At 46.0% G+C, this 24,405-nt stretch overlaps 1 protein-coding gene across 2 annotated transcripts in view; it reads left to right on the top strand.

Moving 5' to 3' along the window:
- Positions 1 to 20,675: 20,675 nt before the first annotated feature.
- AHR (aryl hydrocarbon receptor) overlaps positions 20,676 to 24,405 on the top strand; it is a 164,007-nt gene continuing 160,277 nt past the window's right edge. The window contains exon 1 of one of the 2 annotated variants that reach the window (XM_077268742.1): positions 20,676 to 21,046. In XM_077268742.1, coding sequence (XP_077124857.1) covers positions 20,991 to 21,046 — 56 coding nt within the window. In that variant the 5' untranslated portion in view covers positions 20,676 to 20,990. The remainder of the gene's footprint in view (positions 21,047 to 24,405) is intronic. The other variant, XM_077268743.1, reaches the window with a different exon arrangement.

The raw sequence follows: 24,405 nt of genomic DNA, 5'->3' as shown, positions 1-24,405 counted from the left end.
TGAAGGTTTAGCCTATGTGCACACGTTGCGGAATTTCCTGCGGATCCGCAGTGTTTTTGACGCTGTGGATCTGCAGCAGTTTTCCATGCGATTATCATTCTTCACTCAACATTGTGCTACATAGAGCTCGGAATTGCTCGGGGTTCCAGCTGTTGAACCTCCAGTGATCAGTAAGGTTTTACCTATCCAAGGGATTGGAAATTACTTGCAAACCCATTTAAATAGAATTTACAATAAAATTTGTAAATTTTCCCAAAGGCTACGGGGGCTTTTATAGACGCTAACTTTTTGTTGTTTCAGAAATGGACATCAGCCGCAATCAGTAGAATCTTTATATTGAAGCATCTAATGAGCGGTGAAAAGGTTACTGAGCAGGATCAGTTGTCTAATCACCTATTGTGATTGGTCTTTGTTAGCTGTGTATAGTGGTGTTACTTTCATGGTCATCTTGCCTCTGCTGATAAGAAGTCTATTGAAAACTCTTTCTGAAAGGAGAGAAAGTACGAGTATAAAATAGATCAAGTGGCCAGCGTAAAAATTGCAAGATTACTTTTTTTTTTTATAAATACTGATCATAATATTAAAACACAAAACAATCATGTAAACAATAGGTCATTGTCTAACGACACACTCAATTTAAAGGTTTATTCATGTCATGGTAATGTTGCTTTTTTGTCACAAAGTTGCACCATTTTTCATTGCAATTTGAGAAAATTGCAGCAAAAACCAAAACTTTGCCTTGATGTGTAAATAACCCCTAAAGCAGCTCTGACAGTTTTCACAATCTTTTTGGATTAGCCTCAGTTAGGACTTAGTCACATGGTTACAGTAATGCTCCATTTAGCACTGTAGAAATGCATGAGGCCTCTACTGTACCACAGTATGGTTCTAATCTCATGTTTTTTTTGGTAGATTCCATAAGAGTCTTAAAATATGCCAAATTTATTCAAGAGTACAATAATTTAGCAGCACAGTGGTGTAAATGTACAACAGACATAAGGAAGACTGAAGAAGAAGGAATCTAACATGGAATCTTACCTTAAATTGTGCACGATTTTGAATTTCACCATTTGGTAAATAGATGCATCCCAAAAATTTGATATGCAGGAAATGAGGAAATTACAGTACCACAAAGCCTATCATTGCACTGAGACAACGCGAATAACACTCTGATGTCTCATAGGGCAGTGTTCAATCCCTTTCAAGGTTTTTCTTTTTAAAGGGAACCTGTCACCCCCAAAATCGAAGATGAGCTAAGCCCACCGTCATTAGGGGCTTATCTACAGCATTCTGTAATGCTGTAGATAAGCCCCCGATGTAACCTGAAAGATGAGAAAAAGAGGTTAGATTATACTCACCCAGGGGCGGTCCCGCTGCGGTGCGTCGCAGTCCGGGGCCTTCCCTTTTCTTACGATGACGTCCTCTTCTTGTCTTCACGCTCCGGTGCAGGCTTACTTTATCTGTCCTGTTGAGGGCAGAGCAAAGTACTGCAGTGCGCAGGCGCCGGGAAAGGTCAGAGGCCTGGCACCTGCGCACTGCAGTACTTTACGCTGCCCTCAACAGGGCAAAGTACACCTGCGCCAAAGCTGCAGCGTGAAGACAAGAAGAGGACATCATCCTATGAAGATGGGAGGCCCCGGACCGGACCGCGACACCCATCGGATCGGACCATTCCCCCAGGTGAGTATAATCTAACCTCTTTTTCTCATCTTTCAGGATACATCGGGGGCTTATCTACAGCATTCCAGAATGCTGTAGATAAGCCCCTGATGCCGGTGGGCTTGTTGCTCAAATTTGAACAGATTAAATTTTTGTGTGAGGCACTAGAGTTACGTTGCAGAGTCTTTAAGTCTCTCTCGATATTTTCTTGAAAATGATTCATGGCATCAGTCTGTGTCCATGTTGGATAGAATTGTGGATTTTTTATGGAAAATATTGATATGGAACATATGTCATATGAGGGTTTTTTCTTGTGGTTAAGGTCCATGAGACAGGTTAAACTGACCTGTTCAGAAATTCAAACCTTTGAAAATATTTTCTTGGTTAACAGGTAAATCTGAAACAGGAGTATCGTTTGACTAAAAATGTTTCTTAATTATGAAGTCATGTAGAAACCACTTAATGTCTTTTAAAGTACAGAAAATATATAGGTTGTTATTGGTGGGGGCAAAGTTCAGACCCTATGATAATAAGTTTTTTCAGCAATGGTGAGTGGAATTGATGATATCCTGCCTGGTCTCTAGACTGCATGGTAAAAATCATTGAAACCAAATCTAGAAAAGAGAGGACAGCACTATGGACTTAATCCTAGAGAAAGGTATCAGTGTAGTTTCTCGAAAAGCCCAAACAATAGGCAATAGTTTGTCACCTAGTCTATATAACCCTCATACTACCACTATCCATGGCACCTTGCTGTCTGTCAGTGGCTTCCACAAATGTGGCTCTACAAATTGTAGAATTTGCTAATTTGATACAAAAAAAAAAGGTTTTTTTTTGCCAATATCGATAATAAAAACTTACATATCTAATGAGTATTAAGTAAGCAGGCCAAAGGTGCACATACAGAAAGTGAGAAAACCTATACAAAATAAGTGAAAGACACCTAGAATGCATAGATAAAATTAATTTTTATTGAAAAAGTAGGAAGTTAAAGACACAAGACATACATAGCTGGTGAATAAATATCACATAGTATCAAGCATGGTATAATTTTTAAAAAAACATCAATAGATAAAGTACATATAAATAAATGCAACAATATTAATATATAATTTAAAGTCCAGGTATTGCGGACGAATACTATTGTGCAAATAGTATCATTCATACTGATTGACTCACTTGGGTATGTAAACAGCTTTTTCTTCAATTCTAACCCCAAGTGTTTGATTGGGCTGAAGTCTCTGGACTGTGGGCGCAAATCCAGCACCTCTACTCCATTATCATTGAACCAATTATTTGTCAATTTAGACGTATGCTTCATGTTGTTGTCCTGTGGGAATACTGTGTCGTCTTTTTCATACCCATAGTATTTGAGTTTATGAAGTAACTAGACCTTGCACCATCTTGGGTATTGTGCTGGGACTGTTCTCAGTGTTATTTGCCTGTTTTGTGGTTCAATAAATTATTGCCACACTGTTTCACCCTCACTCTGTGTTGTCTGAGTAGTGTTCTGCCCACGGGAAAAGAGACTGGGTGTTTGGTGGGAAGATCCCCGGTACATGCGGTTTAAGCTAGAGGACTAGGGAACCCGCTGACCTCCCGTGTCTCCTCAGTCTTCATGATTGCTCCTCAATTTGAACCAATGACCTTTCACTTGGGAATCAACCTCAACACACTGAGCTATTAGGGAATGTGAGAAAAGGTTGTAATTTGTATTATTCAGGAAGGAAAATATTTTTCCACCACCAAGAGCAAAACAGTAACAATGCAGTGACTTGACAAGAATCAGCATAACTAATCATATGCTGAATAGTTGCAAGTCAAATTTTTGTATGAGATAGCCAAGATGATTGTATATAAAATGATGGTATTCTCAAGTTCGAAGCAGTAGTGGATGGTGAGATACGGAGCCTGAAAGTCAAAAGTTCAAAACATTGTTACCATTGTTACAAGGAAATTTAAAATGAAAATAAGAGAACATCTATATGATATTACCCATCGGTCTAACCGCAGCATCTCCTATGCATCCAAACGTTTCATAAATTGCCACAATAGAGTCAGTTTTTCCACCTTTGCTATAAAACACACACCAAGACAAATTCATAGTGGAAATAGAGAAAAAAATGCTTCGTAATAGAGAAGCTTATTGGATCTTTGTTTGGGACACCAGAGTCCCCTTGGGTTTAAACCTTAGAAAATAAATCATTCTACACTATTAACTTTATTAGTCTGCTATTCTGTTTTTAATGTTATTGTTGTTTTTTTATATTTTTTCTTAAGAACATGTGCGATGCTTGAAATGCGTCTGGTAATTACATTTACATTCATGCCCATGTTTCCCCATTCCTCTTATTATGGACTATAGCCTCATATGCTACCAAATATGTATCTGGACACTCACATGCTTTTAACCAATTTTGAAATAAAGAAACTAGATATCTTATTAAAACTTGGCGTCCTGTGAGCTGGACCTTCCTCCTCTTCTCCTGAGTAGTATTATGCCCATGGTAAAAGAAGAGGGGCATACGGTGGGATGAGCCCTGGTTCATGCAGTTTCAGGCTAGCGGACTAGAACTTTCACTGACCCCCCGTGTCTCCACAAAAGGGAGACCCTTTTTCCTATATGCTGTTTTTCCTAAAATTTCATCCAGAGCAGAGCCGAACAAATAACCCCGTGACAGGTAATAGCGCAAAGCTTCATTTTAGGCTGTTAACAGTTGTTCAGCCAGAGAGCTCTGTGGGCTGAGTTAGAAAGGGCACAGGAGCGGGTGGCCAGCCTAATGCGTCTGCCAGGAAATCTGCCGCCTTCTGAATCTTAGGTAGGGCTTCCAAGAGTTGATCTCTTGGACGTCTATTTATTTGGGAGTCTTATTCCTGTAACCATTGCATTAATGATCTAGCTGTACAAGTAGCGGACATGCTGGTCTTAAGAGAATCAGCTGGTGCATCCCATACTCCCCTTAGAATGTTGTCGGCTTTTTTATCTAAGGGGTCTTTAAGGGAACCTAGGTCATCAAAAGGGATTGCCACATTTTTTAGATTTTTAGCGTTCGCGATATCAATTTTTGGAATTTTCTCCCAAACTTAACACAACTCTTCCTCAAACAAGTGGCTGAGACCTTTTTTAACAGGTCTCTTGCACTATTTCTTAATGAGGGAAAGTAGATTCTTATGTAGCAAGAATACTTGAAGTCTACATGTGTCTAAATTAGAGATCTGAACCAATAAGAGTTCTCTAGGAGATTCCACTTCCATGGTAGATCTGATGACTAGGGTTGAGCGACTTTTGCTTTTTTAGGATCGAGTTGGGTTTTGTGAAACCCGACCTTCTCGAAAGTCGGATCGCGTGAAATCGGCCGATTCTACTGTAAAGTCGGGTTCCGGACCGGAACACGAAACCCAATGCAAGTCAATGTGGATTCTCTCTCTCTCTCTCTCCCCTCCGTGCAAAGCATATGTTGTGTTTGACTGCGGAAATCACTGCAGCCCAAATGGTAATATAGCTCTATGACGCCGCAGAAACCAGGCCGGAACCTATGTCATCACGCTGCCCACACTCCTTAATTGGCTGAAAAAATGGCGGGGAAGGCGTCATACAAAACACGACTTTGGCGCCAAGATCGCCGACCACGTGGCCGATCCCACGCTGGAGTCGGGTCGGGTTTCACGAAACCCGACTTTGCCAAAAGTCGGCGACTTTTGAAAATGAACGATCCGTTTCGCTCAACCCTACTGATGACCTTAAGCAATTTTTCCTTATCTTAACACATGAATAATGGATGCCCATATTCATCATCATCATCATCATCAAATAATTCCCTGAAATCTTCTAATTCTTCTTCAGAATTGGTTTCAACAGGAACATGGCGTTTACTTGAAGAGGAAGTGTTGATTTGGTGCATCTCTCTCATAATGATGTTTTTAACTTCTTCCTTCATCAATGATTTAACATCCTGGAACAAGGATGGGAGACTCTTCAGCCACTGTTCTCTCCATACAGGAGCGACAGAGCCTCTTAGCATAGGAGTTGGGCAACCTTTCTTTGTCTAAGGCTCCTTCTCTGGTTTTACTCTTTGCTGTAGCATTCCTAGGCTTATTCTAGGGGATATACACTGCTCAAAAAAATAAAGGGAACACTAAAATCCCACATCCTAGATATCACTGATTGAAATATTTCACTTGCAAATCTTTATTAATTACATAGTGGAATGTGTTGAGAACAATAAAACATAAAAATGATCAATGTAAATCAAAATGAATATCCCATGGAGGTCTGGATTTGGAATGATACTCAAAATCAAAGTGCAAAATCAAATTACAGGCTGATCCAACTTCAGTGGAAATGCCTCAATACAAGGAAATGATGTTCAGCTGTGTGCGTGTATTGCCTCCATGTCCCTGTATGACCTCTCTACAATGCCTGGGCATGCTCCTGATGAGGCGGCGGATGGTCTCCTGAGGGATCTTCTCCCAGACCTGGACTAAAGCATCCGCCAACTCCTGGGCAGTCTGTGGTGCAACGTGACGTTGGTGGATGGTGCGAGACATGATGGCCCAGATGTGTTCAATTGGATTCAGGTCTGGGGAATGGGCTGGCTAGTCTATAGCTTCAATGCCTTCATCTTGCAGGAACTGCTGACACACTCCAGCCACATGAGGCCTGTCATTGTCCAGCATTAGGAGGAACCCAGGGCCAACCGCACCAGCATATGGTCTCACAAGGGGTCTGAGGATCTCATCTCGGTACCTAATGGCAGTCAGGATACCTCTAGCGAGCACATGGAAGGCTGTGCGGCCCTCCATAGAAATGCCACCCCACACCATTACTGACCCACTGCCAAACCGGTCATGCTGAAGGATGTTGCAGGCAGCAGATCGCTCTCCACGGCATCTCCAGACACTCATGTCTGTCACTTGTGCTCAGTGTGAACCTGCTTTCATTTGTGAAGAGCACAGGGCGTCAGTGGCAAATTTGCCAATCCGGGTGTTCTGTGGCAAATGCAAAGCGTCCAGCACGGTGTTGGGCTGTGAGCACAACCCCCATCTGTGGACGTTGGGCACTCAGACCATCCTCGTAGTCGGTTTCTAACCGTTTGTCCAGACACATGCACATTTGTGGCCTGCTGGAGGTCATTTTGCAGGGCTCTGGCAGTGCTCCTCCTTGCACAAAGGCTGAGGTAGCGGTCCTGCTGCTGGGTTGTTGCCCTCCTAAGGCCCCCTCCATGTCTCCTGGTGTACTGGCCTGTCTCCTGGTAGCGCCTCCAACCTCTGGACACTATGCTGACAGACACAGCAAACCTTCTTGCCACAGCTCACATTGATGTGCCATTCTGGATGAGCTGCACTACCTGAGCCACTTGTGTGGGTTGTAGAGTCCGTCTCATGCTACCACGAGTGTGAAAGCACAACCAACATTCAAAAGTGACCAAAACATCAGCCAGAAAGCATTGGTACTGAGATGTGGTCTGTGGTCCCCACCTGCAGAACCACTCCTTTATTGTCTTGATAATTGCCAATAATTTCCATCTGTTGTCTATTCCATTTGCACAACAGCATGTGAAATTAATTGTCAGTGTTGCTTCCTAAGTGGACAGTTTGATTTCACAGATCTTTGATTTACTTGGAGTTATATTCTGTTGTTTAAGTGTTCCCTTATTTTTTTGAGCAGTGTATAATAACTACGGTAATCAGTATGTAAGGTATAATATTAATAATCATCCCATCCCTTGGAAACCACTGGAAGGAGTAGCTGCCGCCCTTTTACATTCGAGGATAGAGAGGGAAAAAGGGAGGGGGGTGAGTCCTTATTCCAATTGGAGATAGTCTCACCCCCTGATCTCCTACCAGATGTATACTGGTCCTGACTTCCAAATTCACCAATATTTTGCAGTGCGCACAGTTCTCAGGCAAATCTGGCCTGGCCTCTGCTTGGCTGTGCGCATGAGCCCTGGGTGAACTCCTATGCCCCAGAAGTGCTACGTCACTTCTGGCCCTGACTTCCAAACTCTTAAGCAGCCCACCGGTAACAGAGCATCGTTCCCTTCTCATTAGAGCAATTGCCTGGAAGGACAGCAGACTCTATGAATGGACCCAGGGGATTGTCAGCTGTATATTGTAGGGACACCTAGGGAAATTTCTCCAGGTATCTCCAACTTCAAGGCTGGGCTGTAGGTCTCCTCTCACAGGAAACCACGCTGAGATGTATAGAGAGGTTCCGCCTTTTTACTCTATAGGTTTCCTGTTCCTGGGGGTGAATTACGCTCTCCGTACAGTGTTGTCATGGTCCAGGGAAAATTTTGTTTCCATGTTTTCATCATTTGTATGCCAATAATGTTTTCCAGTCCTATGATTTTTATAATTCCACAAATATTTCTTCTAATTCTGGCCAAACCTTTTTTTTTCTTAAAGTGATTTTCTTATCTGGGACTGAAAAGTGACTATACATTTCAAATGCATAGTGACCATATCTCCTCCTCTGCTCAGATATAGTTGTTACTCCCGCTTTCAAGCTGGCGTCAGCATTACCATGGGGAGCACAGTAGTAAATCTAATCCGCACCTTTCTTATCTTTCCTATACTGTGGAATAGTATGGATTAAGATTTACCACTGCACTGCCCATGCCACTGCAGTGGCAATCTTTGAAACCGGAGGAAGGGAACACCAATCAAACAGATGCACCAGGTATAATGACTATATATGAGCAACGTAAAAACATTTTCAGTCCAAGGGCAGAGGGTCGCTTTAATGCCCATAATTAAATATTGTGATTAGAATACTCAAAACTGTAGTGTAATTGAAGAGTAATAAAAAGAGATCTCCACTTTTACTTACAATTTAGGTTTCACTTTAGGTTCTTCCACGCAGTGCAAGCAAGGACGTGGCGTTCCTTTCTTTGAGCTGGGCATTGTGTTTATATAGCTTCCCATTGCTGGGTGTCCATAGCCCCGGTCCTGCTCGGCCCTTATTCACATTGAGATCATTTTTGACACATGGTAAGGTTTTAATACTAGAGGTTAGGACCGTCCCGATTGAGGTACACCTTGGAACTGGTGGGATGGCTTTTACTTTTTAAAATCAAAAGTAGTGTTTACTAAGTACCCTGTGTTATTTATGTCCATTACGGCTTTTTACTTACAGCGGGGTATATGTTATGTTCATTTTGTTTCCTTCCTAGGCTTAATCTGTTTAACCCCTTTCTGACCTCGGATGGGATAGTACGTCCGAGGTCAGAAGCCCCGCTTTGATGTGGGCTCCGGCGGTGAGCCCGCATCAAAGCCGGGACATGTCAGCTGTTATGAACAGCTGACATGTGCCCGTAATAGGCACGGGCAGAATCGCGATCTGCCCACGCCTATTAACTAGTTAAATGCCGCTGTCAAACGCATACTGCGGCATTTAACCGGTGCTTCCGGCCGGGCGGCCGGAAATGAGCGCATCGCCGAACCCCGTCACATGATCGGAGGTCGCCGATGCTTCCGAATGGTAACCATAGAGGTCCTTGAGACCTCTATGGTTACTGATCCCCGGCAGCTGTGAGCGCCACCCTGTGGTCAGCGCTCACAGCACACCTGCATTTCTGCTACATAGCAGCGAACATCAGATCGCTGCTATGTAGCAGAGGTGATCGCGTTGTGCCTGCTTCTAGCCTCCTATGGAGGCTATTGAAGCATGGCAAAAGTAAAAAAAAAGTAAAAAAAAAGTGAAAAAAATAAAAAAAATATAAAAGTTTAAATCACCCCCCTTTCGCCCCAATCAAAAGAAATCAATAAAAAAAAAAAATCAAACCTACACATATTTGGTATCGCCGCGTTCAGAATCGCCCGATCTATCAATTAAAAAAAAGCATGAACCTGATCGCTAAACGGCGTAGCGAGAAAAAAAATTTGAAACGCCAGAATTAAGTTTTTTTGGTCGCCGCGACATTGCATTAAAATGCAATAACGGGCGATCAAAAGAACGTATCTGCACCAAAATGCTATTATTAAAAACGCCAGCTCAGCACGCAAAAAAATAAGCCCTCAACCGACCCCAGATCATGAAAAATGGAGACGCTGCGAGAATCGGAAAATGGCGCAATTTATTTATTTTTTTTAGCAAAGTTTGGAATTTTTTTTCACCACTTAGATAAAAAATAACCTAGTAATGTTGTCTATGAACTCGTAATGACCTGGAGAATCATAATGGCAGGTCAGTTTTAGCATTTAGTGAACCTAGCAAAAAAGCCAAGCAAAAAACAAGTGTGGGATTGCACTTTTTTTGCAATTTCACCGCACTAGGAATTTTTTTCCCGTTTTCTAGTACATGACATGGTAAAACTAATGATGTCGTTCAAAAGTACAACTCGTTCTGCAAAAAATAAGCCCTCACATGGCCAAATTGACGGAAAAATAAAAAAGTTACGGCTCTGGGAAGGAGGGGAGCGAAAAACGAACACGGAAAAACGGAAAATCCCAAGGTCATGAAGGGGTTAATGGCCAGTGTGAACATGCTCCTACATGTTGCATGCATACCAACTTATACTCCAATTCATTCCTTTTGGTTTTGCTACGGGTCTACAAATACAGGAACTATATTGTAAAGAAATAAATAGAAGAAAATACAACACTCACCAAGCTGTCTAAAAAAAAAAATTTTTTATATAGAAAAAGTGAATTTTCACAGGAGTTACTTGCAGTGTGTAAGACCGGGGCTGTATTTCTCTTTCGTCACGGTGAACTGCTCTTCTATTGATAGTTCTGTGGTGGCTACACTCATTTGTGGTTGCGAAGGCTGAGGATTTTGGCTGGACCTCCAGCAATCTAATGTGTATATGCTGTTCAGTTGATATTGAGGAGAACTAGGATTGGGCATGTTGAATTTTACTTGTGCGATTCTGTTGCCACACTAGTGGCACGTTAGGCAGCATGGAGAGCACACACACTACAAAGCCATACAGAACTCATATGTGAAAATACCAAGCCATACAAGACTCTGTTCAATGCCCTCTCGTGTGCCATATTTATGGAGCTATTGCCACCTAGAAAGTTTATTGAGGAGAACAGTTCTTTACACACGGTGTTACGGCTAGCGGAACGCACCGAGTAAATAGAGATGTTTTTATTGATATTGGTGCGTTCGCAGCCTGTGGTCCACTGTGGTCCACCGTGCAGGAAAACCTGCTGCTAGCAAATGGCAGCACTATATGGCGGTATGGACTAACTCCATTAATTCACCGAGTAGCCGTGAAAGCAAAGCACTGCGCCCTGTTTGACTTCACAGTGGCACAGGCTAAATGCCCAAATAGAGAGCAGTCAGTGGTCATGCATGCACACAAACTCCTCGCCGGAGGTGCCAGCATTCTAGGGGCTTATTTCAGCCAGGTCCCTGAACACACTCTCATGTGACCACACTGGCGCAAAGTACATAACAAAGAACAATACTAGCGCATGGCCGTGCGGCCATGCGAGCCTTAAATAGTTGCAGCACGTACAGGACCTTCCTAAAAGGACCAATGAGAGGTTGCCACGGAGCGTGAGCACCTACAGGACCTTCCTGAAGGACCAATGGCCTCAGCTGCAGTATCTGAGCATGTGACCCTCGATCTCCACTGAGAGATCTTACTCTGGGCATGCTCAGTGTGTGCAAAGCAGGACTTAGTCCCAGAAGTGTTTGCTCGCCGCTGTCCAGCACTGACTTCAATGGCAGAAGCAGGAAAAGCAGCAGTAACAGAGTCAGACTCAGCGAGACGCTGGGACCGACGTCTCCGCTGAGCAGGCTCCACCGCGGCAGGAGAAGAATGGGAGACCGCAGCGGAGATGGCCCGAGATTCTCCCTGTGTAGAGGCGGGAACTCGACCCCTAACACACGATACCTGACCGAGTATGCTGTTTTTATGTCAGTCAGGCCTGTATAGTTTGCATGGCATGTAGCGATACAGTACAAGTTCCATACACATCTATGGTTATATGTTCATATACAATTTTTTTTGTTATGATAATACTAAACACTTCACGACCTTTGACACACATTTACATCAAAGGTCGTGTCCCTGCCTTTGATGCGGGCTCCAACGCTGAACCCAGATCTTTCCCTACACATCAAGTGCCTGTAACAGCTGTAGGTGGATCGGAGCTCCGCCCGCGGCTGTTACCCTGTTAAATCCAGCTGTTAATCATTTACAGCGAGATTTAATACAGCTCGAAGTGCATCACAAATCCTGCCCATTGGTGCCCATGTCACGTGATCGCGGGGCGCTGATGGGTTGTCATGACAGCAGGGGCTCTGCAGAAGACCCCTGTGCCTGTCATTGTGAATCTCCTCTGAATGTTGACTCATGGTAAACAAACTCATTGGTAAACGACGTAGCGAGAAAAAAAATCATAACGACAGAATTACGTTTTTTTTGCCTGCCACATTTTAGTAAAGTGCAATAACAGGCGATTAAAACATCCTATCTACCTCAAAATGGTATCAATAAAAACATTAACCGAGGACCCCAAAAATAAGCCCTCACACAGACCCAGATCTCAAAAAATTAAAATGCTACAGGTCTTAGAAATTTCAGAATTTCTTTCCTCCACTTATAAAAGAACAAAACAAAACCCTATACATATTTGGTATCTGTGTACTCGTACTGACCTGGGGAATCATATTGACAGGTCAGTTTTACCATACAGTGATCATGGTAAATAATAATTAAAAAAACACAACAAATGTGGAATTGCAATTTTACCGTACTTGAATTTTTTTTTTCCATTTTCCAGTAGACTTTATGGTAAAAATCTATGGTATCATTCAAAAGTACAACTAATTCCACAAAAAAAAGCCCATCATATGGCTATATTGATGGAAAAATAAAAAAGTTATGGCTCTTGGAAGAAGGGAAGGAAAAAAATGAAAAATTGCAAGGTCATGTAGGGGTTAAATCGTTAAGGAGACAGCATGCTCTGGTGTTACACAGCATTTTTTTCCTTTCTGCATCAATACATTTCAACAAATATAACTTTTTTTTTACTCATTTTGTTTTTTGCTTATAGTACGGTAGTTATCTGAGATACCATTTTAAGTTGGGGAATACAAAAGCACATAATTGCTTAAGAAAGCCTGGGCAACCCTGTTCATTTTATACTAGGGGTCTTCAGAATTACAAAAATGCCAAACATGTATAGTTTTTCTCGAATTACCTTTAATGAGTTTAAAAATAAAATTGGAAGGCAATGATTTTTTCTCTTCCTAAATATTACAAAATAAATATTGAATAAAGAGATCAAGACCCTTGGTGGGCACTACTAGGGTGGTAAAGAGGTTGTTACCAGCTTTGCTAGTGGTCTTAGGTGATACAGCGATTCATGGCTACGTCACTGAGAACCTAGGATATTGGGAAAATACAGTTCATGCCAAAATGCCTGGTAGTCAAGAGTAAAGAAAACGTTTCATCAATCTATTATACTTCGTTTTTTAAGTGGTTTATTAAGTAATTTTGGGGTCTGTAGCAGTAAAGAGATGAAGGTCTACATTAAATTCTATAGGAGGCTAGTGACAGCAGCCCTGATGGTTCAGGGCAGAAACTGGGGTTTATAGGCACCATGAGTACAGTCTCCTATCTATAGGTCGGGCTATGTCCTATCCTTTCTATTTTTTAAATACCAATATCACTGTAATCTTAGGGATGTCATTATGCACCTCTGCTACGTATCACGTGCACAAAGCCTGCAGAAAAAATATATATCTTAACATGTATTTTAATTTTTGGAAAACTTAAATGAAATTTAAAAGATCAAAAAGAACGCATATTCAATTTCACCAATAGGACTTAAAACTACCCTCCCAAAATATGTAATGCAGTCATCCACTATATCTGTTTTTTAACAGCCCAACTATTCATCATAAAATAATAAAACTGCATATTTACCTTCCAAGCAACAACTTTTCCCTAGATCAATAGGTTTCAGAGCCATTAATGGGTTCTTCAGAAATGGACAAACCCTTTAAGTAGTAGAAAAGAGTGAAAAATATGTTTCCCAATGAAAGTTTATTTAAAAGGCAAAGTATGTAAACATAAAAGGACACACCGTACATCTATGATGTCTTATGTATTGCTGCATTCAAAACCTGCACGATATTATGTAAAATGATATTTATACAGCACAAATATAACATTAAAAACCATTACACGTTACCATTAACCCCATCTTACAAAAATATATTAAAATGTAATCAATGACCTTTAGGAACTCCAAAATAGTTCAGCTGTAAAATGTAGCTGGCAAGTTATTTTACTAATCGCTGGTGGCCCAACAACTAGGACCACCATCCATCCCAAGCATGCGGCCGCACTAGTCATGGCTCCATTCATGGCCTATGGGACTACCAGTATTACACAAAACATGCTTGGAATTTTGAACTATGTGACCTATAGATACAGAACCACTTTGTAGTCCTTATCTTTCCAGTCTGGACCAGCATTGTACTTGGCAAACCAAGAAACGCACCTATTCTTAGCAATCTCCTTCTATAATTAGAAAGGCCCCCATCTCCCGTAGTGCGTGGGTGCTATTTCTGAACTGTCATTTTTTATGCTATGTACCATCATAATTGTAGAACGCTGCTATTTTTGTCACAAACATTCCTAAAAGACAAAATAATGGCCACACTGTCATTGCGGTATACTGACTACATTGTATCTTTCCCAACCCCTTACTAATTGTAGGAGATCGCTTACTGATCTCGGAGGTATCGTCTAGCCTCGCGACCTGTGTCACAGCCAGTCACCCCAGCCCACACCAATACATTCTTATTTAATGCCATTTTTCTATCAATGCCTGGACTAAATATAATGCATTCCATTGAATACATAACAAACATTTTACATTTACTTGAATTAGACAAGACTTTTTTTTTACTTTTAGAACAACACAGCTAAAAAACAAAAGTGGGGCCCGAGCAGGATGTCATAGTTCGAAAGTTAGCAAAAGTCAATGCAAAGTTTTCTGGGGATTTATTTCAAAGAGGTAATAGAGATTCAGCCGATAAATATTATACAACGTGTAAAGAAAAGTTTTACCATCCTGTAATATAATGACTTTCTGTATCAACTTCCCAGGCAGGGGTGTAACTACAACAGGTGCAGGGGTTGCAATCGCACCCGGGCCCTGGATCCTAGGGGGCCCTAAAAGTCCCCTAGGCCTATAGAAAAAGACTATTGCTATTAAAGATTTAAAATCTTTGGGGCCCCGATGGAGCTTTCGCATCGGGGCCCATGAGTTTCCAGTTACGCCACTGTTCCCATGGGTTTGAATATCTCTGATGCCAGTCGTTCAGCAGGAACCGTTCATGACACCTGCACCTCAAAAACACCTTCAGAATCAGAACCTTTTTAATACTATGGAAAACAACAAAAATCTTTTAGTGGCTCTGATTCATTCTTGTCTTGATTTCTGTATTTCACCACTAACCGGACTCCCCCTCTCCTAATTGTCCCATTTACAATCTACCGTGAATGCATCAGCCAAGCCAAGCTCTCCAAGATCCTACCTAGGTCTTCCCCTTATTTCTGCCTACCACCTTTCCGAGGCTCCCCGTTCTGTCCCCAGACAGATGTCAGGTCAGAGAAGGATGTGGCACATCGAATTGCCAACAGTCACTCCTGTTATTCTCCGGGAGATAATCTGCTGCCAGAAATGTCTGGCAGTGACTCTCTCCCAGAGCAGACAACAATGGTTGTATTAGCATTTCTGAGTATGAGGAACTTGGGAGAGAGGGCTGTCAGCCAAACAATCATTTAGCCAACACCTATTTAATATTTACGGGGGATCTGAAGACTAACCTCCTTCACAATCTGAACCTCACACTCCTTTTTGCAAGACTTCTCTCATGCTGCACAAATTCTTTGGAATGTACCCTGAAAACACGTTTTAGGCAGACCGAAAAACACCTTTAACCTCTTAGGGAACAATGGCGTCCATTTAGGTGAGCGCTTGGGTCACAGTGTGTGGATTGGACTCTGGAGCTTAGCTCCCTGCACACGCAGTAGATGCTATGTTACATAGGAGGCATCTGTGTCTCACAACTGAACTCCGAACGGCGCTGTTAACCATTTACATGACGCTGTCAATCTCCCACAGAGTAATTTAAATGGAGCGGTTTGATGTGATCACGTCACGAGGGATTTATGGGTTATCATGCGGCCGGGAGCCTTGGTAGCTATTCCTGCCTTCTTCAGCAATAGGCTGAGCTTCGCAGGAAACTGCGATTTACACTACATACTGCAATACTGTGAGACTAAAAAAAAATAAACTAAAAAATAGAAAAAGGTTTTAAAATATATATAAAAAACATAAAAATTTGAATCACCACTCTTTTTCCTGATTTAAAAAGAAACTTATTCAAAAAAAATATATCTGGTATCTCTGTAGCTGTAAAAGTCTGGCCAATCAATATGGAAAATTAATTAACCCATACTTTGAACACCATAGAAAGGGAAAAAAAGAGCTAAAATTGCAGCTTTTTAGTTACCTTATTTCTCTAAAAAAACAAAAAGAACAGTAGACAAACCCTGTATGTACCCCAAGATGTTATCAATCAAACCGTTATCTCAGCACGCAAAAAAAAAATCCTCAGACATTTCCATGGACAGAAAAATACAAACATTTTTTTTTTTTTTTACTTTTTACATAAAAAAATCTGTGGAAGTTTGGTGTTGCCGTAATCGTACCGACTTGGAGAATTATATTTCCAAGTCATATTTTACCATGCATTGAATACCATAAAAATAACAATGGCAGTATTACATTTTTTCACTGTTTCATCCCACTGAATGGTGTCATTCAAAACTACAACTCGTCCCACAAAATGAAAACATAAAAAATGATGGCTTTTGGAATAAGGTGAGGGAGAGAAGCAAATGTAAATAGGAAAATTAGACGTGATGGTAAGGGGTAAAAGTCACACTAGAATAACCATGTTATACCGGAATTTAAAGGGATTGTTCCGGACTGAACTGTAGAATAGGATTTCAATATTAGATCAGTGGAGGTCCGACACCTGGCAACCCCACGATCAGCTGTTGTCTGCTCAATTATTATCAGAACCCAGTCACCCATGTCTGCTAACTTGCTTTACCCTGTGGCGAGGAGTGGCAGATCATGGGCCCCATTGCGCTGCTGCGTAAGTCTTCTTTTATTATATGGAGCCGACTCTTAGGCCTTGACAATATTTGTACAGAACTGCAATAACATAAAAGGTGATCAGAGAGACATAAAAATGGCCTCAGCAGATTTTGTCTGGACGTACAGAGGGCATGTTATAAATGAAGGATGTAAATGGCAAACATTGATTTAGTACAAAAAATGATTCAAAAAACACACATATTAGGTTTTGCTGCATTTTTATGCCAAAATCAGATGAAGTAGAATCAAATTATTTTTTTATGCACTAAACTTTATCAGCATGCACAAGAGACAAATATACCCTGACAATAACGCAGCAATAAAAACTAGGCAAAACCTGCTTTTTATAAGCAGCTTAAACTTTGCTAAAAAGAAAAATAATGCAGCAAAAACACAACGTGTGAACATAGCCTTATAAAAACCTCATCTAACTTTGTTCCAATAAAAACAGCAGCAATGAGTTCTTCTAAGCATCTGCCTAAAGGTACCTTCACACGAAACGACATCGCTAGTGATCCGTGACGTTGCAGCGTCCTCGCTAGCGATATCGTTTCGTTTGACACGCAGCAGCGATCAGGATCCTGCTGTGATGTCGCTGGTCGCTGAATAAAGTCCAGAACTTTATTTGGTCGTCCAATCGCTGTGTATCGTTGTGTTTGAAAGCAAAAGCAACGATACCAGCGATGTTTTACACTGGTAACCAGGGTAAACATCGGGTTACTAAGCGCAGGGCCGCGCTTAGTAACCCGATGTTTACCCTGGTTACCAGCGTAAAAGTAAAAAAAACAAACAGTACATGCTCACCTGCGCCGTCCCCCAGCGTCTGCTTCCTGACACTTACTGAGCGCCGGCCCTAAAGTGAAAGCACAGCGGTGACGTCACCGCTCTGCTGTTAGGGCCGGAGCTCAGTCAGTGTCAGGAAGCGGACGCTGGGGGACGGGCAGGTGAGCATGTACTGTTTGTTTTTTTTACTTTTACGCTGGTAACCAGGGTAAACATCGGGTTACTAAGCGCGGCCCTGCGCTTAGCAACCCGATGTTTACCCTGGTTACCCGGGGACCTCGGCATCGTTGGTCGCTGGACAGCGGTCTGTGTGACAGCTCTCCAGCGATCAAACAGCGACGCTGCAGCGTTCGGCATCGTTGTCGCTATCGCTGCAGCGTCGCTTCGTGTGAAGGTACCTTAACACGTTTTCAAGTTGCCCTTTCCTCAGTTTGAAATTTAATTAAGAAATGGCAGATAACAGGAACAGAGGAGGTGAAGATAAGGTCTGTAAGACCAAGCAAAATTTCAGTGAGAGCTGCTCATAGGATTCCTAGAGAGGCAAATCAGAACCCCAGCTTGACTGCAAAAGACCTTAAGAAAGATTTAGCAGACTCTGGAGTTGTGGTATATTGTTCTATTGTTCAGAGACACCAGCACAATTATGGCCTGCATGGAAGGGTTATCAGAAGAAAACCTCTCCTGCGTCCTCACCATAAAATTCAGGGTCAGTAGTACGCTAAAGAACATCTAAACAAGCCTGATTGATTTTGGAAACAAGTCCTGTGGACCAATGAGGCTAAAAGGAACCTGTCAGCAGGATTGTGCACAGTAACTTACACAGTGTCAGGTTGGCGCCATTATACTGTTTAGGCTGGAGTCACACTTGACGTATGATAAATCGGTCCGATTCTCTCGGCCGAGAATCATAGCAATGTTCTCTGTATGGTGATCTGTATGTAATCAGTTTGCAATGCGATTTCCTCACATCTATGTATCCGTATGACAAGCGTATGGCTTTACATTTCTCACTGATTTTCCCCATTGAATTTAATGGCTCAATGGGGTGAAATGAGGAAAATGCGTGTGTATTTCTCGCAAGTCACACTGATGGTTCGTGTGGTCTCTATTTTTTTATTATACCCATAGACTTGTATTGGTGAGTCTCGGACGATATATGCTACAAATCGCAGCATGCTGCGATTTCACTCGAACGTATAATACGGCCGAGAAAAAAAACGAATAGGACCTGCCCCATAGATTAACATTGGTCCGAGTGCAATGCAATTTTTTTTCTCGCATAGCACTCGTCCGTATTCCTCTCTAGTGTGACTCCAGCCTTAAAATGATACCCTGATTGGTGAAATCTTTCTTGTGGTTGTTGTTTAATCTTTATTTTCAGTTTTCAGTTAATGATATGCTTGTGCTGCGGGGCGGCCTGTGGTGGTGGTGGGGGGAAGTCTTCATATGGTGCGCTGTAATTTTTTGTTTCAAACTAGAACATACACAGTATGTAAAATAGAGGGCAGGTCAGTGAGGGATCAGTGACCCATCATAAGCCATCAGTATGAATAGCTAATCAGAGCACCACATGAAAACACCCCCCACACACACACAGGCCGCCCCGAAGCACGAGCATCAGTATGACGGCGCCAACCTGACACTGTCTGTAGGTTACTGTGCACAATCCTGCTGATGGATTCAGAACTCCTTGGCCACAATGATCATAGGTATGTGTGGAGAAAAAATGACACAGAATTTCAGGTAAAGAACATCTCGCCAACCATTAAGCATGGGGGTGGATCAATCATACTTTGGGGTTGTGTTCCAGCCAATGGCACGGGGAACTTTTTACAGGTAGAGGGAAGAATGGATTCAATGAAATTTCAACACATTCTTAATGAAAACATAACACCATCTGTAAAAAATCTGAAGTTGTAAAGAGGATAGCTTCTGCAGATGGCTAATGATCCTAAACACACGTCAAAATCCACAATAGACGACCTCAAAAGGCGCAAGCTGAAGGTTTTATAATGGCCCTCACAGTCCCCTGATCTGAACATCATTGAAAATCTGTGTCTAGATCTCAAAATAGCAGTGCATGCAAAGCTGACCCAGGAATCTCACAGAACTGGAAGAATTTTCCAAGGAAGAATGGATGAAAACACCAAAAACAAGAACTGAAAGACTCTTGGCTGGCTACAAAAAGCGTTTACAAGCTATAATACTTGCAAAAGGGGGTGCTAGTAGGCACTAAATAAGTAGGATGTCCAAACTTTTGCATTGGCCATTTTCCTTTTTGTAATTTTTTAAATGTAAAAAATGACGATATATATTTTTTTGCCTAAAATACAAAGTAATGTGTCATCTTTAACTTTAGGCCTTCTAGAGATTATTTCATCTTCAACTTGCTTAACTGTTCACAATAACAGCTCGGCATCACGCACATTGCACACACAGCTCGGCATCACGCACATTACACACACAGCTCGGCATCACACACATTGCACACACAGCCCGGCATCACACACATTGCACACACAGCTCGGCATCACACACATTGCACACACAGCTCGGCATCACGCACATTACACACACAGCTCGGCATCACACACATTACACACACAGCTCGGCATCACACACATTGCACACACAGCTCGGCATCACACACATTGCACACACAGCTCGTCATCACACACATTACACACACAGCTCAGCATCACACACATCACACACATTACACACACAGCTCGGCATCACACACATTGCACACACAGCTCGTCATCACACACATTACACACACAGCTCAGCATCACACACATCACACACATTACACACACAGCTCGGCATCACACACATTACACATACAGCTCAGCATCACACACATTACACACACAGCTCGGATCACACACATTGCACACACAGCTCTGCTGCACGGCCCCTCTGATCCCACGTATAGGGGTCACTATACTTCTCCGTGATGTGACATAAGACCCCGCTCTGTGACAGGAGCTGACACTTTCACACACTACCACCAACACATCCCTCCGCTTGACTCCTCCCACCAGGCACGTGACTGGTCACATGGTCGTGACATCATCACAGGTCCTTTAGCTGCCCAGGATCTCGCATCTACCGAGAATTGAGGCAGGGAAGAGAGGAAAAAAAGCAGCAGCAGCAGGCGGCGCGGGGCGGTGCCATCCTCTCGGCAGCAGTGACGGCCCCTCTCTCCGGAGTTTCACTGTCTGCGCTGCTCGCCGCGGCCACCAATGCGCTGATTGGGACATAAAGCCCAGAAACCCTCCGGACCCGGGATTGGATCTGTGCAGCAGCTGCTGGCCTGGCAGGAAGGAGGACAGCAGTCACCCAGCACACACCGGCGGAGCCCCCGCTGTCAGCCTGCGCTGGAGAAGAGCAGCGACATGAACACCAGCATCATGTACGCCAGCAGGAAGAGGCGCAAACCCGTGCAGAAGGCGTAAGTCACCCCCGTGCCCCGCTACGGGGCCCCGCAGGCCTAATACCGGCGGTATGCGCACCTACAGCCGCGGGATTACATGTCAGTGCGCGGCCCGGGCTCTCAGGGGTTAACGGGAACGACCTGCTGAGAGCAGCAGAGGGGCAGCGCTGGCATGGAGGGGACGGGGCAGGGCTGGCATGGAGGGGACGGGGCAGCGCTGGCATGGAGGGGACGGGGCAGCGCTGGCTTGGAGGGGACGGGGCAGGGCTGGCATGGAGGGGACGGGGCAGGGCTGGCATGGAGGGGACGGGGCAGGGCTGGCATGGAGGGGACGGGGCAGGGCTGGCATGGAGGGGACGGGGCAGCGCTGGCATGGAGGGGACGGGGCAGGGCTGGCATGGAGGGGACGGGGCAGCGCTGGCATGGAGGGGACGGGGCAGCGCTGGCATGGAGGGGACGGGGCAGCGCTGGCATGGAGGGGACGGGGCAGGGCTGGCATGGAGGGGACGGGGCAGCGCTGGCATGGAGGGGACGGGGCAGCGCTGGCATGGAGGGGACGGGGCAGCGCTGGCATGGAGGGGGCAGGGCTGGCATGGAGGGGACGGGGCAGGGCTGGCATGGAGGGGACGGGGCAGGGCTGGCATGGAGGGGACGGGGCAGCGCTGGCATGGAGGGGACGGGGCAGGGCTGGCATGGAGGGGACGGGGCAGCGCTGGCATGGAGGGGACGGGGCAGCGCTGGCATGGAGGGGACGGGGCAGGGCTGGCATGGAGGGGACGGGGCAGCGCTGGCATGGAGGGGACGGGGCAGGGCTGGCATGGAGGGGACGGGGCAGGGCTGGCATGGAGGGGACGGGGCAGGGCTGGCATGGAGGGGACGGGGCAGGGCTGGCATGGAGGGGACGGGGCAGCGCTGGCATGGAGGGGACGGGGCAGGGCTGGCATGGAGGGGACGGGGCAGCGCTGGCATGGAGGGGACGGGGCAGCGCTGGCATGGAGGGGACGGGGCAGGGCTGGCATGGAGGGGACGGGGCAGCGCTGGCATGGAGGGGACGGGGCAGGGCTGGCATGGAGGGGACGGGGTAGGGCTGGCATGGAGGGGACGGGGCAGGGCTGGCATGGAGGGGACGGGGCAGCGCTGGCATGGAGGGGACGGGGCAGGGCTGGCATGGAGGGGACGGGGCAGCGCTGGCATGGAGGGGACGGGGCAGCGCTGGCATGGAGGGGACGGGGCAGCGCTGGCATGGAGGGGACGGGGCAGGGCTGGCATGGAGGGGACGGGGCAGCGCTGGCATGGAGGGGACGGGGCAGCGCTGGCATGGAGGGGACGGGGCAGCGCTGGCATGGAGGGGGCAGGGCTGGCATGGAGGGGACGGGGCAGGGCTGGCATGGAGGGGACGGGGCAGGGCTGGCATGGAGGGGACGGGGCAGCGCTGGCATGGAGGGGACGGGGCAGCGCTGGCATGGAGGGGACGGGGCAGGGCTGGCATGGAGGGGACGGGGCAGCGCTGGCATGGAGGGGACGGGGCAGCGCTGGCATGGAGGGGACGGGGCAGGGCTGGCATGGAGGGGACGGGGCAGCGCTGGCATGGAGGGGACGGGGCAGGGCTGGCATGGAGGGGACGGGGCAGGGCTGGCATGGAGGGGACGGGGCAGGGCTGGCATGGAGGGGACGGGGCAGGGCTGGCATGGAGGGGACGGGGCAGCGCTGGCATGGAGGGGACGGGGCAGCGCTGGCATGGAGGGGACGGGGCAGCGCTGGCATGGAGGGGACGGGGCAGGGCTGGCATGGAGGGGACGGGGCAGCGCTGGCATGGAGGGGACGGGGCAGCGCTGGCATGGAGGGGACGGGGCAGCGCTGGCATGGAGGGGGCAGGGCTGGCATGGAGGGGACGGGGCAGGGCTGGCATGGAGGGGACGGGGCAGGGCTGGCATGGAGGGGACGGGGCAGCGCTGGCATGGAGGGGACGGGGCAGGGCTGGCATGGAGGGGACGGGGCAGGGCTGGCATGGAGGGGACGGGGCAGCGCTGGCATGGAGGGGACGGGGCAGCGCTGGCATGGAGGGGGCAGGGCTGGCATGGAGGGGACGGGGCAGGGCTGGCATGGAGGGGACGGGGCAGCGCTGGCATGGAGGGGACGGGGCAATGCTGGCAAGGAGGGGACGGGCAGCGCTGGCATGGAGGGGAGGGGAGGGGGCAGTGCTGGCATGGAGGGGAGGGGGCAGTGCTGGCATGGAGGGGAGGGGGCAGCGCTGGCATGGAGGGGAGGGGGCAGCGCTGGCATGGAGGGGAGGGGGCAGCGCTGGCATGGAGGGGAGGAGGCAGCGCTGGCATGGAGGGGACTGGGCAGCACTGGCATGGAGGAGAGGGGACGGGGCAATGCTGGCATGGAGGAGAGGGGACGGGGCAGCGCTGGCATGGAGGGGACGGGGCAATGCTGGCATGGAGGGGAGGGGACGGGGCAGCGCTGGCATGGAGGGGACGGGCAGTACTGGCAGCGCTGTCTGCTTGGTGACACTTCCACTCTGTGTGTGTATATACTATATATAATTTTAGATATGTTACTGTGATTTCAGTTTTCTCATATTGAATGTTGCTACATATTGGTAATTTAGATATTATACAGCTGAGCAATAACCTCCCAGTCCATTGTGCTGATGATCGGCGCCGCCCCTGTGTTCCGATAAGCGCCCCCCTGTGTGCTGATAAGCGGTGACCCCCTGTGTTCCGATAAGCGCCCCCCTGTGTGCTGATAAGCGGTGACCCCCTGTGTTCCGATAAGCGCCCCCCTGTGTGCTGATAAGCGGTGACCCCCTGTGTTCCGATAAGCGCCCCCCTGTGTGCTGATTAGCGCCCCCTGGTGTGCTGATATGCGGTGACCCCCTGTGTTCCGATAAGCGCCCCCCTGTGTTCCGATAAGCGCCCCCCTGTGTTCCGATAAGCGCCCCCTGGTGTGCTGATCAGAGGTGCAGTTGACGTTCTTTCCTTTTTAACATCTGCATTGGGATGTTGAGAGGATGAGTTGTCTCCTGTTATATAAGGGGCTGGCGAGGACAGGGTTAATGATGACTGTGCTGGAGGTGCTGATCTATACCTGGATGTACAGAAAGATGTTAGCCCTATATTATATCAGCTTGTACCTGGGGTGTGGGTGTTTAACCCCTCGCTGACCAGTTTTTACTTCTGTCTGACTCCGCTGCTGCCGCACTATATCTCCCTCACTAGACCTTTTTGGTACTTTGTGCTGTTTTTCGAAGCTGCTCCACCCTTTATTGTTCAGTCGTTTCTTTTCCCTGTCGTTCTTCCTCACTGTTCCTTATTTATATTTTTTATTCATTTGTATATCATTGTTTCATCATCTGCACAATTAACAAAAAA

The sequence above is a fragment of the Ranitomeya variabilis genome, chromosome 6, assembly GCF_051348905.1.
Source record: "Ranitomeya variabilis isolate aRanVar5 chromosome 6, aRanVar5.hap1, whole genome shotgun sequence".
In the NCBI taxonomy this organism is placed as follows: Eukaryota; Metazoa; Chordata; class Amphibia; order Anura; family Dendrobatidae; genus Ranitomeya; species Ranitomeya variabilis.
This window is presented reverse-complemented; position numbering and strand designations above follow the sequence as displayed.